Source organism: Drosophila sulfurigaster, unplaced genomic scaffold (assembly GCF_023558435.1).
Source record: "Drosophila sulfurigaster albostrigata strain 15112-1811.04 unplaced genomic scaffold, ASM2355843v2 ctg78_pilon, whole genome shotgun sequence".
NCBI classification, from domain to species: domain Eukaryota; kingdom Metazoa; phylum Arthropoda; class Insecta; order Diptera; family Drosophilidae; genus Drosophila; species Drosophila sulfurigaster.
This window is the reverse complement of record NW_026909730.1, coordinates 19,560-37,500: the sequence shown is the minus strand read 5'-3', so window position 1 is coordinate 37,500 and position 17,941 is coordinate 19,560. Positions and strand designations below refer to the sequence as shown.

General features: G+C 38.6%; 1 protein-coding gene across 1 annotated transcript; it reads right to left on the bottom strand.

Annotated features, from left to right (window-relative positions):
• Positions 1-12,973: 12,973 nt before the first annotated feature.
• Positions 12,974-14,072, bottom strand: LOC133850000 (uncharacterized). Its single transcript, XM_062285967.1, has 2 exons — positions 13,123-14,072; positions 12,974-13,059 (listed from the first exon to the last, which is right to left on the bottom strand). Exons 1-2 carry the CDS (start codon positions 14,048-14,050, stop codon positions 12,974-12,976), a joined length of 1,014 nt encoding a protein of 337 aa, XP_062141951.1. The 5' UTR covers positions 14,051-14,072.
• Positions 14,073-17,941: the final 3,869 nt, after the last annotated feature.

The following is a 17,941-nucleotide window of genomic DNA, read 5'->3' as shown; positions in this document are numbered from 1 at the left end:
GTTCCTGTGATAGAACGGCGCCTATAGCGAAGTTGCTAGCATTTGTAGTCAATGAGAATGGTTTCTCGAAATTTGGATAAACTAGTATCGGATCGGACGTTATTAAAACTTTGAATTTTTCAAATGCTGACACATAAGTGGGATCTTTTATGTTTATGGTGGCGTTTTTCTTCAACTTTGTTGTCATGGGTTTTGCAATATTTGCGAAATTGGGTATAAATTTGCGATAAAATCCGCAGAAACCTAGGAATGATTTGATTTCTTTTGGTGTCTTTGGTATTGGGAATTCAACAATTGCCTTAATTTTGTTTGGATTTGGTTTTATACCTTGCGTGGTGATTACATGCCCGAGGAAATCAGTTTCCTTCTTCATGAATTCGCATTTGTCTAATTGTAATTTCAAATTTGCTTCCCGAAGTTTTGAGAAGACTTTCGAAATGGATGATATGTGCTCTTCCAATGAAGTGGAGTAGATAATAATATCATCTAAGTAAACTAGACAATCCTTGAAGATCAGATCTTCAAGTAGGTTATTCATACAGCGCTGGAAAGTCGCTGGAGCATTTTTAAGCCCAAAGGGCATACGAGTAAATTCGTAGTGACCATGCTTGGTTGAAAAGGCAGATTTTGCAATTGAATCGGGATCCATGTGGATTTGATGGAAACCCTTTGCAAGATCGATCGAAGTATTGGCATTTGCCTAACTTGTCTAGGATCTCATCCATATTTGGTATGGGGAATTTGTCGTCAATGGTTATTTCATTGAGGTTTCGGTAGTCAATGACTAACCGGAATTTTTGTTTTCCTGAAGCGTCCATTTTTTTTGGAACAATCCAGATGGGTGAACAATAAGGAAATTTGATTTTTTAATTATGCCCTGCTCTATCATTTCGTTCATTTGTTTATTGACTTCTTGATCGTAAGCCTGTGGGTATTTATAGGGTCTTTTATATAATGGGTCTTCGTGTTTCGTTTGAATTGAATGCTTAATCGTACTAGTGAAAGTCAAATTTTCACCTTCCCGGTACTGAATATCGCGAAATTCATGTAAAACATTTTTTAGTTTTTCTACCTCTTCTGTGTTAAGATGTTCAAGTCTGAACTCATTACACTCTTTTTAATTCATCTTCGATTGCGAAGTTGAATGGCCTATCTTCGGTCAAGGGTGGATTTGCACAATCTTCTGTGTAAGTTTCTTCAGAATTTTCTTCGTTTTGAAATGTAAATTTATATTCTCCTAATGTAACTGTGCCATTTTCGTAATCAATTTGGGATTTACTGGCTTTTAAGTATTCTCTTCCTAATAGCATATCATAATTTTCAGAGAAATTATGAATGTAAAATTTTTGTTTTGTAGGGCAAAGTCTGCTGGGACCAAAAAGTATACTTTCTGATAATTCGGTAGTGCCAATAATTGTTTGAACATTGATTGGATTTTTATGAATTGGAAAACTGAAAATATTTTGTTTTAAAGGTTTATTGAAGAACCTGTATCAATGATACATTTTAGGTTTACTTCATTCATTTTGATTCTTATGTATGGTGTGTTTGCTCTGCATTTAGTTCCGAGGCACTTTGATGAAAATTTTCACCTTGCTCCATTTTGAACTGGCCACTTTGGCTTTCCCTTTATCTTTTACCGGTGGGTTAGGCCCACGGCTTGTTGAGGTGTCCTCGAATAGTTATAAGGGTTTTGGGTTTGAGCTTCTTTTAGTTTTTTATTGAATTCTTGGTGAAGATTTTGATTATTCTGATTTGAATTTGAGTAATTGATTTGTGGTTTTGAATTGGACGAATCATCTGAATGAGAATTGTTTGAATAGTTTGCGTAAGATTTATTTTGATTCCTACGACTATTGTTTTCACTTTTATGGTTATTCTGAGTCTCATAAGACTCATAAATGCCTTCTGTTTAAGCAACGGCTTTTAGCTTGCTTATTGAAGTTATATCATGCCTTGCTAAGGTCATGTATATCCTGTCTGGTAATTTTCTGGTTATTACATTTTTGTAGTAATTTTAGTGTATATTATTGCTGTGCTACCGTCAGTGTCTAGTGCTAACTTATTGCTAACAATATAGGATTTTCTCTCGAGCTCTTCGACGAACTTACGTAGACTTCCATTCCAGTTGGTGTTGTATAGTCTTCTTAGTAACTCTTCATAAGGTGTCTGTGTCCTGAATTCCTCGATGAGGGACGATCTCAGCGACATCCAATTGTTCGATTGCGTAATCTGGGATGTACGCAAGGATTCTCCATCCAGTTGTCGTTCAATAACACCGAAGATTACGCTGCTTTGGCGTACATCAGTTGTTGAGTATAGAGACAGAATAAAATCTATTCTCTTTATAAATGCCGACAAATTTTCTGCTCCGTTATCAAACGCTGGCACGTGTTTGATTTGATTTATACACTGGTTTAAGTGTGCTTCTGTTAGTTCGGTTGCCATTTTTGATTTGTTATTAATTTGCACACGTGGTTCGGGTTTTTTGAGTTTTTTATTATGCCGGATTTTTTACAAGGTTTTTGTATTACCGTTTTAATAACGCACTCACGCACGTAGATGTTTTTCGCGGATACGTTTTGTATAGTTCACAACTAGGACGCGTTTACCCAGGACAATGTTAAAGTCCTTCTAGCGGTTCACGACTGCTTTGTTGATTCAGTAACTAGTACGACGTATTCTACCGGCTGCGCCAATTAGACGTTCGCGGTGCACGAACAGAAAAAACAAGGATTTATTTTTGTTTACTTAATAGACTACTTTATTTTTATTTATAAGGTCGCGGGCTACGCGTCTTAAGTGAGGAAAGTGTCTTTAAAAACTAAACTCACAATATGCTGAGCTCTAACATGAAAGTTCTTATTACGACTTAGGGCTAACATACGTGTGATGTTTTGTGTTTGTGTTAGTGCAGTAATGCTGAGTCCTCAAATTGCAAATGGAAAATTTTAATGGACTTTGGATTTTTTGGAAGTGGCACGATCGCCAATGTAATAGGATCTTTTTGTTTGTGACAGTTGGTGCCGTCGCGACAAATGTTTATGTTTATGATATGATTTGTGGGAAAGAATTTGGAAGATAGGGAATAATTATGAGTGTTTGTCATGTACGAGAAATTATTCTGGTGGTGGATATATTACTATATATATTCGTAGCTCTAGCTTTAAAATTACACTTGTTATTCGATTTTTTTTATTTGCGGAGGCGGAAGTGGGCGTGGCAAAAATTTGAAACAAACTTGATCTGCGTGCAAACATAGCAAATGCTGTCGAAAAAAAATTATAGCTCTATCTCTTATAGTCTCCGAGATCTAGGTGTTCATACGAACAGACGGACATGGCTATATCGTCTCGGCTGTTGACGCTGATCAAGAATATATATACTTTATAGGGTCGGAGATGCCTCTTTTACCTGTTACATACATTTCCTGCCGGCACAAAGTTATAATACCCTTCTACCCTATGGGTAGCGGGTATAAAGACACATTTTTAGATATATACTAAGTTAAACACATTTTTAACGCAGTTGTTAATATATAACCCCTCCATAAAACCAAAGATATATAAGGCCATATTGTACCAAAGCTCACATATGTGTGAAATGGAGCAACCAGCAAAACTTATATCAAAAAAATTAATAAGCGGACGCAATAGAGTGAAAACAACCAAAGCACTATGGGTAAAAAGTCCAAAATTGCGGCATTTTTACCATTTTTGAAGATAGAAACATGAAACTTTGTATATACATATACCTAAAAAATAAAGAAAAAATTTCATATTTTTTTTTTATAATTGGACCACGCCTTCCTTCCCGTCCACCTTACCATGATATTACAATTTTAGATTTTTTTCTAAAATCTTGCTTTAAAATATTTTAATGTATTATATTTAATAAAATTGCACTAAAATATTAAATTAATATATTTTTAGCAAATTCACATTTTAAATTTGATTTGGATCCATGCAAAATGAAATAAAAAATTAGTTAGAGCCCAATATAATATTTTGTGACTCCATACCTTGATATCCAGTTAATAATTTATTTTTCACAGAGCTCTTCCTCCAACTCCAGGGAACTCTGCCCGAAAATTTCGAGTTCATTATCTCCGCCTTCTTCTACCTGATTATCATTATTGTCTACACATGCCCATGTTATTGGAAGCTCAATATCAGGAGATTTCAAAAGAGCTATAACATCTATTGGTAGGCTTTTTTATAGTTTATTTAGTGCCAATGTACCAGTACTTTATGCAAAATTGGAGACATTGGATACCACTCATAAGTATTAACGTATAAGTACATCAAGTACCTACTTTAAGTTTTGATGGGCATACCTCATACTCACGTTATGTAGCAATTAAAATTATATAAACACTTTTCAAAATGGCATGCAACAATAGTGGAATTGAATTTTCTGTTTCATAGACTAGTTTAAATGCAAATTTTCACTTTAACTTTGGTCTTGCCTTAGCAAACGTTAAGCGTTTACGACCAGGCTTTTCGCGTGGAACATCATCATAAGAAACTCAATTATGAACGAGGATGCATGCCATTGCGCAGGCTTTTCTGTTACATTTTCGCAAATTAGTGTTATTCAATCCGAAAAACTGCATAAGCTTATATTTTATTAAGAATTGCTGAACATCACTTAATTCATTTTCATCGATATTTATATTGCAAAACAAACTGCTTCGCAGCAGTTTGTTGACGGTTGTTGTTGCACCAAAAATCAAGCAACATTGAATAACAAGACATAAATAAAACTGCAACATTGAGTTTTGCCGTCAATCGGGCAAAAATGATAAAAATGTTAACCACATTGATTGTTAACAGATTAGTTAATAACATTCAGCTTAAAAATTGCCTCGACTGGAGTCTCACAAGTTAGACCCCACAGAAATACAGATACATTTGTTAGCAGGAACCTAAAAACATACCAAACATACGCTCAAGTTACTGCAGGAAATAGTATCGCAAATACGTCAGTAGAAAGAATAGAACAGCTTCTAGGAAAACAATTTCAGCTTATCAATAATTAACTTAGCACCATAATGAATCTTGTAAATAAGCTATGCAAATAAATCTGAACTTAGGAATATGGAATTCCAATGGGCTTCCAATCAAGTTAATGAAATATCTTTATTTTAAAACGAATGCCATTGACATCATGCTGACTTCATTAGCAAATTTTTTTTTTAGAATTATTGTATACGACGTCAGAAATGGGAGTGCTGCAATCATTGGCAAGCAGGGCTTTAAATTTTAAATCATAGACAGTAGTAGGGAAAACGCTTTGCAGGCTGCCACAATTCTGATAAAATGTATGCACGCAGATGTATCAATAACAGCGATCCCCATTTACTGTGGGAGGCGACTTCAATGCCAAATATCCATTGTGGGGATTCCGATTGACGAATCCAAAGGGAGCGGAGTTATACGAATGCATACGAAACAATAACATAACAACTTTGTCAACTGGTAAGCCTACAAACTGGTCTGATAGTCGAAAAATTCCAGAATTGATTAATTTTGTAGTATTCTCTGGAATCCCTTAATCGCACATGCGAGTAATGGAAAGCTTTGGCCTTAACTCAAATCATTCGCCAATAATAGCTATTTACAGCACAATAGCTAAAATGTTGGAAAAATTATAAAATCATTATAGCCTCTACAGTCATTAACACATTTAAAAGCTATTTAGGCTCAGATATAAGCCTGGACATTTCGTTAAAAACAGGAGAGGAAATATACTATGAAGTCGAGCTTTTCTGCGTAAACGGCAAAAAACTCACTACCCTGCTGACAAAAGATTATACCATGAGACTGCATTTGAGCTTTAACGAACGAGACTGAAGTAGAAAAATTTCTTGAGTCATCCTGCCAAATGAGTTTGCCTTTTTGTTGATGCCAGATGATGACATTTGTGACCACTCAAACCAGCTGACAGTGTGCTCGCGATCGTTTGTTATCGATAGTGATAAAGTTAGTATATTGTGTTGGTTACCCTGCCCACTTTTAGTGCTTTTGCATCAAACATATGAAAGTTTTTCATTCTCTGTGCGCACTACAAGTGTTTTTCATAGTAAAAAATAACACAATAACACTTAAAAATTTCAAATTACTACTCGACGCAAAGTGCGTTTTATTTACCAACGCCACCGGTGTCTCACTCGCGTGAAGGAGCAAATAACCGAAGTTGGGTCAGTCAGGAGTGAAGCATCCGCTCCTCCTGTATATTCCAGTGGCTGCCGGCTCCCTCCAGTTGACACCGAAGCTTTCCATGGGGATTACTTGCGTTGGTGATATTCCGTGATCTTTTCACGGCCATCTACGCTAACAAGCTAAGGTTGACTCCTGTCGAGAAACGGTTCCATCTGAATTCCAAAACTGTAGATGAGGCCAACGAGATCATTGCCAAGTTCCGCTCACGAATGATGGTTTCGCGTTGGCTTGAGTGCTTCTGTGAGCGCTTTGAAAACAAGCGCTTATTGATCACGAGCGAGCTCAAAATACTCTTCAACCTGTCCACGGTTTCGAAAGAGTCGGGGGCAGCAATTAAGGAGCTGCAGAGCTCGATTCAGCGGTGCTTGACCGCTCTTGTGCACTCAAACATTTCCGTCTCTAGTTCATTTGCAGACTGCATCCGGGTTTTTCATTGCTCATCGAAGCAATCCAAGCTTACACTTTCATTATGGGAGCAATCATTGGTGGACAAGTCCAAGATTCCCGCATGGCTGGACATGAGCACGTTTCTCAACGAGCGTTATCGTACACTCGAGGCGATTGAGGACGTGAAACAAACTTCCAACTCACAGAACGCTACTGCTGGATCATCCCGTCCGCAGCAGAGTTCTAAGCGAGAAACCTCTTTTGAGGTCCGATTCACTCAGAAAGGCAAATCGTGTGATTTGTGCTCAAAAGAAAATCACCCTTTCCTGTCCTTATGGATTCAAAGCACACACCGTTCCAACGAATTCTGTTTCACACGTCAGACGGTGAGATAGGTGACTTCGAGTTAAACACAGTTATATTGGGTGTCAACTGCGCTCCTTTCCTGGCCCTACGAGTCCTCCAGCAACTCGCTGAAGACATACGCTTGCAGTATTCTCTTGCAAGCCGAGTCATCTCCAGCAGCACGCATGTGGACGACATCCTGGCAGGGACACACACTAAGGAATAGGACATCCGGACCATTACGGAAATGTGTGCTTCCCTGACTGCGCAGGCTTCCCGCTGGGGAAGTGGACATCGAACAACAAGAGCATGCTATAGAATATCCCAAAAGACTTCCTAGAACTCGAGTATGGCGAAAACTCTGGGCATCAGGTGGCAAGCTCACGACGACGAGTTCTTCTTCATGCCACCAGAAGTTGCCCATCAGGACTCCTTCACAAAGAGGGAAGTGCTATCGCAGATTGCTGCGTTGAGACGTCGAACAAAGTGACCACGCATCTCCTCACTGCGAAGACAAGAGTGGCTCCTGTTAAGTAACTCTCAGTGCCACTTTTGAAACTTTGTGGTGCAGTCCTGTTGGCTGAGTTATCTTCAGCCCTCCTCCTGAATCTTCCAGCAGAGGTTTTCAGACTTTTTTTATACCCGCTACCCATAGGGTAGAAGGGTATTATAACTTTGTGCCGGCAGGAAATGTATGTAACAGGTAGAAGGAGGCATCTCCGACCCTATAAAGTATATATATTCTTGATCAGCGTCAACAGCCGAGACGATCTAGCCATGTCCGTCTGTCCGTCTGTCCGTATGAAACACTGGATCTCAGAGGCTATAAGAGATAGAGCTATAATTTTTTTTCGACAGCATTTGTTATGTTTGCACGCAGATCAAGTTTGTTTCAAATTTTTGCCACGCCCACTTCCGCCCCCGCAAATCGAAAAAATCGAATAACAAGCGTAATTTTAAAGCTAGAGTTGCGAATTTTGTATATACAATATTTACTATAGTAAATATTTGTGGTGGCATGGACCAGAAAGGCTCCATCTCCAACCGGATCAATGGCCAACATCTTCAAATCCCATTCTGGAGACTCTGCTGGAGCAGTGGATTAGGTGTAATATTGCCAAGTTACCTCCTACTCCTGACTTCTTGAGCAAGTTCTTTGATTTTGGCAGAGCACTTCCGCCTACGTTTTCATATCGATTGATAAAGGTTGGAAATCGGGAGTTCCAGGCTCGACCGTGGTCAACGCTGATGAGCTGTCACGGGTCCAAGAGCGACTAATCATCATGACTCAACGACAAACCTTTCCGAAGGACTACCACTGTTCGCAGTCCATGCAGCAGGTTCCTTCTTCAAGTTCAATCCGAAACTTGAATCCATTCCGCGAGAAATTCCTGGCCGTATTTTCCGGTTTCATAGCACGGCGCGGGTGCCCACAGCAAATGCACTCAGACAACGGTAAAACCTTCGTTGGAGATGACAAGGTGATCTCCACCGACTTTTTGGAAGCGACGAGTGAGTGCATTATCGCACAACATGGTCACAAAAGCCTATCCTGGCACTTCAACCCGCCGGGCGCCCAACATATGGGTGGATTATGGGAAGCCGGCGTAAAGAGTTTTAAGGCACTCTTTTACAAGGCGACCTCCACCACAAAGTATACGTTTTTAGAGTTATCCACTCTTCTGTCTAAGATCGAAGCCTGCCTGAATTTGAGCCGATCTCTCCGATATCCGAAGATCCTACGGACCTACTAGCCTTAACTCCTGGCCATTTCCTCATAAGTAGCCCGCTTATTTCGGTGTTGCAACCAGAAATTATCCAATCGGCAATCCCCATCCTAAATCGATGGCAGCGACTGAAGGCTCTTCACCAACAATTCTGTTTCCTTTGGAAGCATGAGTACTTGAAGGAGCTACATAAACGGACGAAATGGCAATCCCCTACATGGAACCTTTAGATCGGTGACATGGTCGTCGTAAAGGAAGACAACCTTCCCTCCAACGAGTGGCGCCTAGGACGGATGCTGACGACGTGTCCAGGTAGCGATACAAAGGTCCGAGTTGTAGAGGTGCTCACAGCGCGGGTATTATCCGAAGACCCGTCGCCAAACTGATTCTACTACCGATGGAGGACAGCAAATCTCACCCCTCTCAGTCGGAAGGACTGGCGGACGAATAACCTCCTATTTCGTTTCCCAATTCGTCGTCTTGTGCTGTCTTATGCTGTCATGTTCCAAGTGTCATTGAAAATTTAAAAGAGACTACTATAATAATCACTGTTTTGTTTCAGTCCATGTAGTATGCCATCACATGCAGCCGACGAACAGAGCCGCCCCGCTGGCATCAACTCCTTCCGGTGTCGCGGTTGAGAGCAGTACTTATTAACAAGTACTGCTCTAACTGTCTGGCCCACCTCCGGGCAATACTGCCGCGGGAAGCTGCAGGGTGTTTCAGAAGGACCACCACACGCTCCTACACTTCAAAGAGGCACACAGCGCTCGCCTCCGCCGTAACGAGCAACCGGACCCCGCTCGGTCTCCAACTCCAACACGGCCCTGCTCCCGCTCGCCTTCCCACCATCGGCAGGCCTCACCTCTGGCCGAAAGGGCGTTCGCAACTTCGTACTGCTGCAGGTTGATCCCCAGCTTTGCCGCCGCACCCCCTCCGACCTGTCGATGACGAGAACTTGAAGCAGTTCCGCAGCATCACACTCGCCGACGAACGCTGGTTCCAGCCATCGATGGTATCCCTGGTGCTCGGCACTGATGTGTATCCTCTTGATCTTAAAAAGTAGGCAAAAACGCCTTCTTACTAGGGCTAGGTTGTTTTGGCCGACAATCTGGTACATTGTGCCGTCTATGGTATATTTTGAATGCGGTACTATATCGATATACCAAACATACCATTTGGTATATTTTTAATATTTTTGGTATATTTTGAAAAAATTACCGCAATTATTTGCCTTTATTAAAAATGGGTGGTGGTATCTCACAGTCGAGCACACTCTACTGTAACTTTTTACTTGTTTTTCTATGAATTAGTATAGTATACATGGGTCTTGTTATAGCGTAACAATATCGTGACAATTGTAGTGCATCAGGTGACTCGATTGGATTGATCACATAAAAAATTCAATCTTCGATTAAGGCTAGAATATTTCCCATTTAAAATTATGTTTTGAACAAAACTCAAATAATACGTTGAGTAACCTCTATGGGAATAAAGACAGCTTTTTTTGCATTATTACCGCTTTTGAATTTTTTTTACAATTATGTTTCAAAATATTTACATTTGATTTAGAGCCCCACAAAATTCAATAAAAACAAGTAAGAAAGCAACAATTGAGTGTGCCTGACTGTGAAATACCCGTTACTCATTTTGAGAAAAACAATATATTTTGATAATATTCTCAAAATATACAATAATAAATCACAAAATACAAAAAAAAAACTTGTCAAATTGTATATTTGGTATATTGATATGGTACTACATTCAAGATATACTAGAGTGCAAAATATACCAGATTGTCAGTTAAAGCATAAAAGACCCCTAAAAAGTAGTTGCTTTTGCCCATACAAAAGTATTTCTTTAATCTGATCGCAATCAAATCAAGAATCACAATTACTATAGTTATTTTGTATATACGAAAATTCATGACTCTAGCTCTAAAATTACACTTGTTATTCGATGTTTGTGATTTGCGAGGGCGGAAGTGGGCGTGGCAAAAATTTAAAACAAACTTGATATGCGAGCAACATAATAAATGCTGTCAAAAAAAAATTATAGCTCTATCTCTTATAGTACTTTATATACTTTATAGGGTCGGAGATGCCACCTTCTACCTGTTACATACATTTCCTACCGGCACAAAGTTATAATACGCTTCTACCCTATAGGTAGCGGGTAAAATAATAATTATTAGTCTTAAAATAAACAAATTATATTTATATAGCAGAAAAATAAATACCAAAAAGATTTTACAATAAATAAGTATTTTAAAAGTCCCACAAAAGTATTTTGAAGTATGTTTTGGTGTGATCATAAAATATTTTGACAATTTTTCCGTGTCAAATTTAAGCTTGCCAATGTTAATAAAAGCGATTCACTCAAATTTTTTGATTGTCTTATTAAACAACTCTTACCAAAATTATAAATTTATTTAGGCTGATTATCGCGCTCAATTATGTTATTTGTGTTACGATATTTAGGACTACCGATTCCAATGCTATGTGCTATAGTATATTTAATTACCATTGTAATACACATTAGAACCTGTAAGACAAACATTCCAAACGATAAAAACGCGAGCGTTGTTAGAGCGATGTCAGTGATATCCTTAAGGCTAATTTCTTTGATTAATTTTGTTGGCTCCAATATTGCATTTATATGTTCTGCAGGTGGATCGTGAACTTCATAGTTGGCGTAACTGGTTTCATATCCTAAAGATTGAAGAGGATTTAATGTTAGCACGCGTAAATTTTTTAAAATCTTACCAGATTTACTGATTGGTTCAGTATTTTCTGCAATGTGTGTGTTTTTTAATGACAATCTCGGCATCAGAGAAAAAGTCTGTGGATATAACTTTAAGGAAGCACATTAAAAATTAATTTAAAGGTATGTAGTTGTGGTAAAATAAAACAAGAAGGATGCCACCATAAAATTAATATAACTATTTTAAATTTAACGGTTTTATACATGAATCGATAATTCATGTAATAATTCATACATAATTCATTATGTTTCATCTAGGTTTACGAGATGACCTAGATGAAACATAATGAGTTTGAGAACTTCTCTATCTTAAACAATTCTTGAAGTAAGATTTTAATCTAAATAAATATTTTAAATAAATTTAAAATATGAAGTAGCAGAGTGAATTTTCTAATTTCTCATTTTAAAGCTTGGACCTAGGATCAAATGTCATTATTATCTAAGTAGAGATGATGCAATTAATCTGTTTATGGCCGAACGACCTAGTTGACGCTTTAGAAGGTTAAGATATATGTATATAAAATGCTTTCTCTGAAAATTATAATGCTCTTTTATGCTAAATGACGCACCATTATTTTCCGGATGTCATTTACAATAGTTGACTGACTTGATAGGAAATTGGTTTGTTAACTTATTTCATAACATAGCAAGTAAGAAAGCTACAGTCGAGTGTACTCGACTGTGAGATACCCGCTACCCATTTTGAATTAAAGCTAAATAATGCGGTATTTTTTCAAAATATACCGAAAATACTAAAAAATACTGCAAATATACCAAATGGTATATGTGTAGGGGGGGCGTCTTCCAGATAATAATCACTTTTGAATTCTATGGTTTGTATAAACTTTTACAATACTTTTATTGCACTTGAAAATACACTTGTTGTGCCGGTCAGAATAGTAGAACATACATATGTTTATAGGAATAAGCACTAAAAGAGGGCAGGGTGACCAACATGAGGATAAACTAGATCAGTGAGGATAAACAACATGAGGATAAACTAGATCACTATCGATATCAATCGATCGCGACCACACTGTCAGCTGTTCTGAGTGGTCACACCTGCCATCATCTGGCATCAACATCCTCCCCCCCCTTGCAATGAGTTGCAAACGGTTTTATTGTCCACATGGACCGGACAGAATCCAACCCAATGTGGGTCATTGGCAAACCGTTGGTGCTCGGCAGGATGCCAGGTTGAAAGATGTGAGGATACACATCAGTGCCGAGCACCAGGGAGGTGAGGTCATTCGAAGAATCGAGAAGAGGAGCAGAAACATCACGCAATGAATCCCTTGGGGTAATCGCATTCGCGGAACAGCAACTGGAACTGGTGCGTAAAGCTGTCCACGAATTCCAATATTTGGAAAGTGGTCAGGTTCTTCTTCCACCAAATGAACTCTTGGTACTTGGGTCCCATGGCAGGAATCATGTAGTAGAAGTACATCTCAATGTGTACGAGCGAGTTGAGGCCCATCCACACGGAGAAGGGCATGCAACATGGAACGAAATAAGAACAAATGATTATTACAGTAGCTTTACATTGTCAATGACACATGGAACAGGGCAGTATAGGACAGCACAGGACGACGAATAGAGAAACGAAGTAGGAGGTTATTCGTTTTTGTGTCGATGCCTATCTGGTTTGGATGAATGATGAGGCAGATACAAATTAGGAGTGGTGACGGGCTTCCGGAATGGAAGAGTCACCCGATATCTGCCACATCTGCTACGTGAAGTTGTGTTTTCGCAGCTAAGCAGCTTCGACGGAATATCCTCCGCCTCCCAGTCTGCTTGGATGGCGACTCTCGTCGAAAACGCAGAGATAATTGTTGACACATTCTGGGAGATGGGGCCGGTGAGGATCCAACCAAACACGGTTTCTTGCCCAAGGAGTGAGCCACAAATGTTTGGCCGGGATCCGCTCAGGATGATTGACGCAAGGATATCCGCGCCAATTAAGATGTCAATCTGAGCACTTTTGTAGAAGTATGGATCTGCCAGTTCAATCGCTGGTAGATCCTTTAGGAAGCCTTTCGGCACACGGAATGATGGCAGCTTGTCTGCCAGTTGTGGAATAACGAACGCTGAGGTTTCGATATGGAGCCTCGGCTTCGTTGGAGAACCAATGCTGAAGTTGCATAACTTCTGCGGTTGGGCCGCAATTGCATGATTCAGCCCAGATACTTGGGCTTGCACGGATTGGAATGGCAACTTTATTCGCTGGAATAAACGCTCAGAAATGAAAGTCGCTTCGGACCCCGAATCGACTAGTGCTCGTGCGGTGTATGTAGTACCTAGATGGCATACATTGACAACCGCCGTGCCGAGAAGGATGTTCTGAGCGTTAATGGCAAAGTAATTTTGCACATTTGTTGCCGATTGATTCGGAGTGGACTGTATGTTGGGAAGCGTGGCTGAAGTGGAAGAGGAAGAGGCACCATTGTGGGCACTGTCGCCCCGATGGAGAAGAGTGTGGTGCCGCCCCTTGCATGTGAAGCAATTGTGCGCACTCGTACACTCTCGGAGATGGTGACCTCTTGCAAAACAATTCAAACAGAGGCCCTTCTGTTTGATGTAACTCATCCGATCATTGACCGACATTTCAAGGAAGCTTGGACAGACCCGGACAGGGTGATTCTCTTTTGAGCACACGATTTGCCTCTCTGAGTGACTCGGGCCTCAAAAGAGTTAACTCGCTTTGAACTCTGCTGTGGACGGGATGGTCCAGCGTTAGAGTTCTGCGAGTTGTGAGGTTGCTTCACGTCCTCAACAGCCTCGAGTGTACGATAACGCTCGTTGAGGAACGTGCTCATGTCCTGCCATGCAGGAATCTTGGACTTGTCCACCAATGATTGCTCCCATAGTGAGAGTGTAAGTTTGGGGAGCTTGGATAAGCAAAGAAAGACCAGGATGCAGTCGGCGAAAGGACTAGAGACGGAAATGTCTGAGTGGTCAAGAGCGGTCAAGCACCGCTGAATTGTGCCATGCAGCTCCATAATCGCTGCCCCAGACTCGTGCGAAACCGTGGACAGGTTGAAGAGTATTTTAATTGGCTCGTTATCAATTAGCGCTTCTTTTCGAACCGCTCGCAGAGAGCACTCCAATCCGACGCGAAACCATCGTTCGTCAGCGGAAATTTGGCTACGATCTCATTGGCCTCATCTGCGGTTTTTGAATTGAGATGGAATAGTTTCTCAACCGGAGTCAACCTCGGATTGTTGACGTAGATGGCCGTGAAAAGATCACGGAAGGTCGGCCACCGCAAGTAATCCCCACGGAATACTTCGGTGTCAACTGGAGTGAGCCGGCAGCTACTGGAGTACACAGGAGGAGCGGATGCTTCACCCTGAAACTTGGCTAATTTGCCCCTTTACATGGGCGAGGCACCGCTCATACACTGCATAGCAGTGGTAATATTTGGCCTCCATGGCCTGTAAAACTTGCCTTCATGGTCGCCGTCTTGATGCAGTGCATCAGCGCACGTGGCATAAGCGGCCTCTACACTGTCCCAGAGGGCTTGCAGCCGGTCACGACGGATCTTGTACGTGTGTACATTGTCGTCTTCGGCTGCCGGCCCTCGGACCCGACTCTCAAAGTGCACCAGTCTGTCAGAGACGTCGACGAAGTTGCTGAGAGCCATCGCCCGGGTGTTGCTAAGTTTAGCCTGTAGTTGCAGAAGAAGCAGACGGCGACGGACGATCAACTAACAAAATCGCTGTTGGAAAGAACAAAATTGTTTAAATAAAACACAAACAGCAGCGTGAATCTTTATTAAACTCGTTGTGATTGCTGCTGTTCGTATACGTATATGGAAATGAATATGATAATATATATACAGTACGTGTAATAACGAATTTGAATATATAGTACCAATATATAAGGAGCATATACGGAGTGTATATGTTTCGTGTACGGGAGTGTACGTGTATGTATGTGTGATGTGGATGTATATATGTCGTATGTATATATGTATATATATATATATATATATATATATATATATATATATATATATATATATATATATATATTAGATGTTCGCGGTGCACGAACAGAAAAAAACACAAGGATTTATTTTTGTTTACTTAATAGACTACTTTATTTTTATTTATAAGCTCGCGGGCTACGCGTCTTAAGTGAGGAAAGTGTCTTTAAAAACTAAACTCACAATATGCTGAGCTCTAACATGAAAGTTCTTATTTCGACTTAGGGCTAACATACGTGTGATGTTTTGTGTTTGTGTTAGTGCAGTAATGCTGAGTCCTCAAGTTGCACATGGAAAATTTTAATGGACTTTGATTTTTGGAAGTGGCACGATCGCCAATGTAATAGGATCTTTTTGTTTGTGACAGTTGGTGCCGTCGCGACAAATGTTTATGTTTATGATATGATTTGTGGGAAAGAATTTGGAAGATAGGGAATAATTATGAGTGTTTGTCATGTACGAGAAATTATTCTGGTGGTGGATATATTACTCCCCCAACCTATAGAGGTTAGCTTGTCCTCAAGCGTTTAGTTCGGGGTACATAAGTGGGACTGGAATTTCAATATTATCGGTTTCAGCATTAGCACTTATGTCTGTGTCATGTGTTCTTACAAATTTTTGTGTTATTATGTTGAATAGTGTTTTAATTTTCTTATTCACTAAGTTGTATATAACAATGAGGATTAAAATTAATACAATCATAATTATTGGATATTTATAATTATTGTTTTCTCTATTGTTATACATAATCATTTCTTTTATTTCAATGTGTGATAGTGGTTCTATTTTAGTTACATTGTATTCTGTAAACATAATAGTTGTAAATTGTTGCGCTCTATTTGAAATTTTAACATTTTTTAATTCAATGGTACAATAAAATATTTTTATTATTTTATCTTTTTCGATGTATATTTCTAAATCATTACAATTTTGATTTAGTTTGGTTCTGGTTAAGTTCCAGGTTATTATGATGTTTGGTTCTACTATTTGTATAAATTCTTGTTTACGATATTTATTAAAGGTGCAAACTGGAGTTTCATGTTTTATTATCATTGATGATTTGTCCATTCTTATCTGGGTAAGGGATTACTTGGAAAGTTTTGGTTTCAAGATTACTCAATGGAATATGGGACATGATGAAAATTTCATTTGTAAGTGTACTGAACCAAGCAGAAGTTTTAATATTCATCAACTTTTCGTGATTAATGTGATCTATTTGATCGTGTTTAAGTAATTTTGGATTAAATATTCCTAAGCGAGTTAATTGTAGGCTTAGTTCGATGTCTTCTATATATTCGGTAAAATGTTCAATGTTAAAAATTAATGAATTTAATTGTTTTTCTTCTTCCAAAATTTTGCTTTGATTACCTTGATTAAATGTATTTATAAAATCATTAAGATTATTTGCCTGAATTGAATTATGGGCAATAATGTTAATTTGGTTTTCAAATTGTTTCTTATCTTCTTCATCTAACGTGCCAAAAAGGAATTTAAGTGATGATCCTATGAAATCGAATAAGCTTCGTTTAGTACGACTTGTTATTCTGATACCTGCCATTTGCTTTTCTAATTTATTCATTAAATATTTTATTTGGGGTACTTGTTAAAGATATGGCTTTGAGTTAATAATAAATCAAAAGAGTTCTCTATTTGTGTTACGTTTATAGTTAAGCAATGATGTTCGAAGGATATTGGTAAATTAATTGTTCCTGACTCAAATAGGATGAATCCTTGATCATTTTGAATGGGATTTACTTCGACTTGTTGAGTGTTTACAGTTGTACAAATAGTTGACAATATGAGTAACATCAGCAATTTAGGATGTTTCATCATTCGGGCTGGAATTAACATATTTACTTTTGTTAATTATTTTCTTCTTTTAAACTTCGATCTATAGTGTGTAACTTTTCTACCTCTATTAGTTTCTTCGTAATGTTTTTCATCAAGCTTTTAATATTACCTGTCTTTTTGAAAGGATTTGTTGTTTTTGATTTAACCAATGGAGCTTGTCTAAATCGTGTATCTACTTCAAAATCACTTCTGTTTTTATTGAGGTTATTTATTTGATTTACTTTATTCTCTTGTGAGTTATATTCAGGGTTCCTGCATAAATAAAAATATCTGCTGGAGTTCTATTAGTTGCCTTATGTTTTGTTTTATAATTATAAGTATATAATATTGTATCAAACTTTGTTATTTTATTCTCTATATTATCGTCGCTTCCTATTATTCTTAACTTTTCATTTCCAGTTTTATGAAACTTTTCTATATCTGATATTCCTGTTTTACTTGCTGTTATGTTAATTTTTATGCCTTCTTCTTGTAACCAAATTTGCAAAGCCGCACTGATTAATGCTGAATCTTTGTCTGCTTTTATCTCTATGGGTTTTCCCATTTCATTGAAAACTTTTAGTAAAGCTCTTTTAGCTTCTAACCAAATTGTTTCTTATCTTTTTTTATGAGGACTTTGCTTTTATTTATTGAATCTTCTCCTAAATTTTGAGACT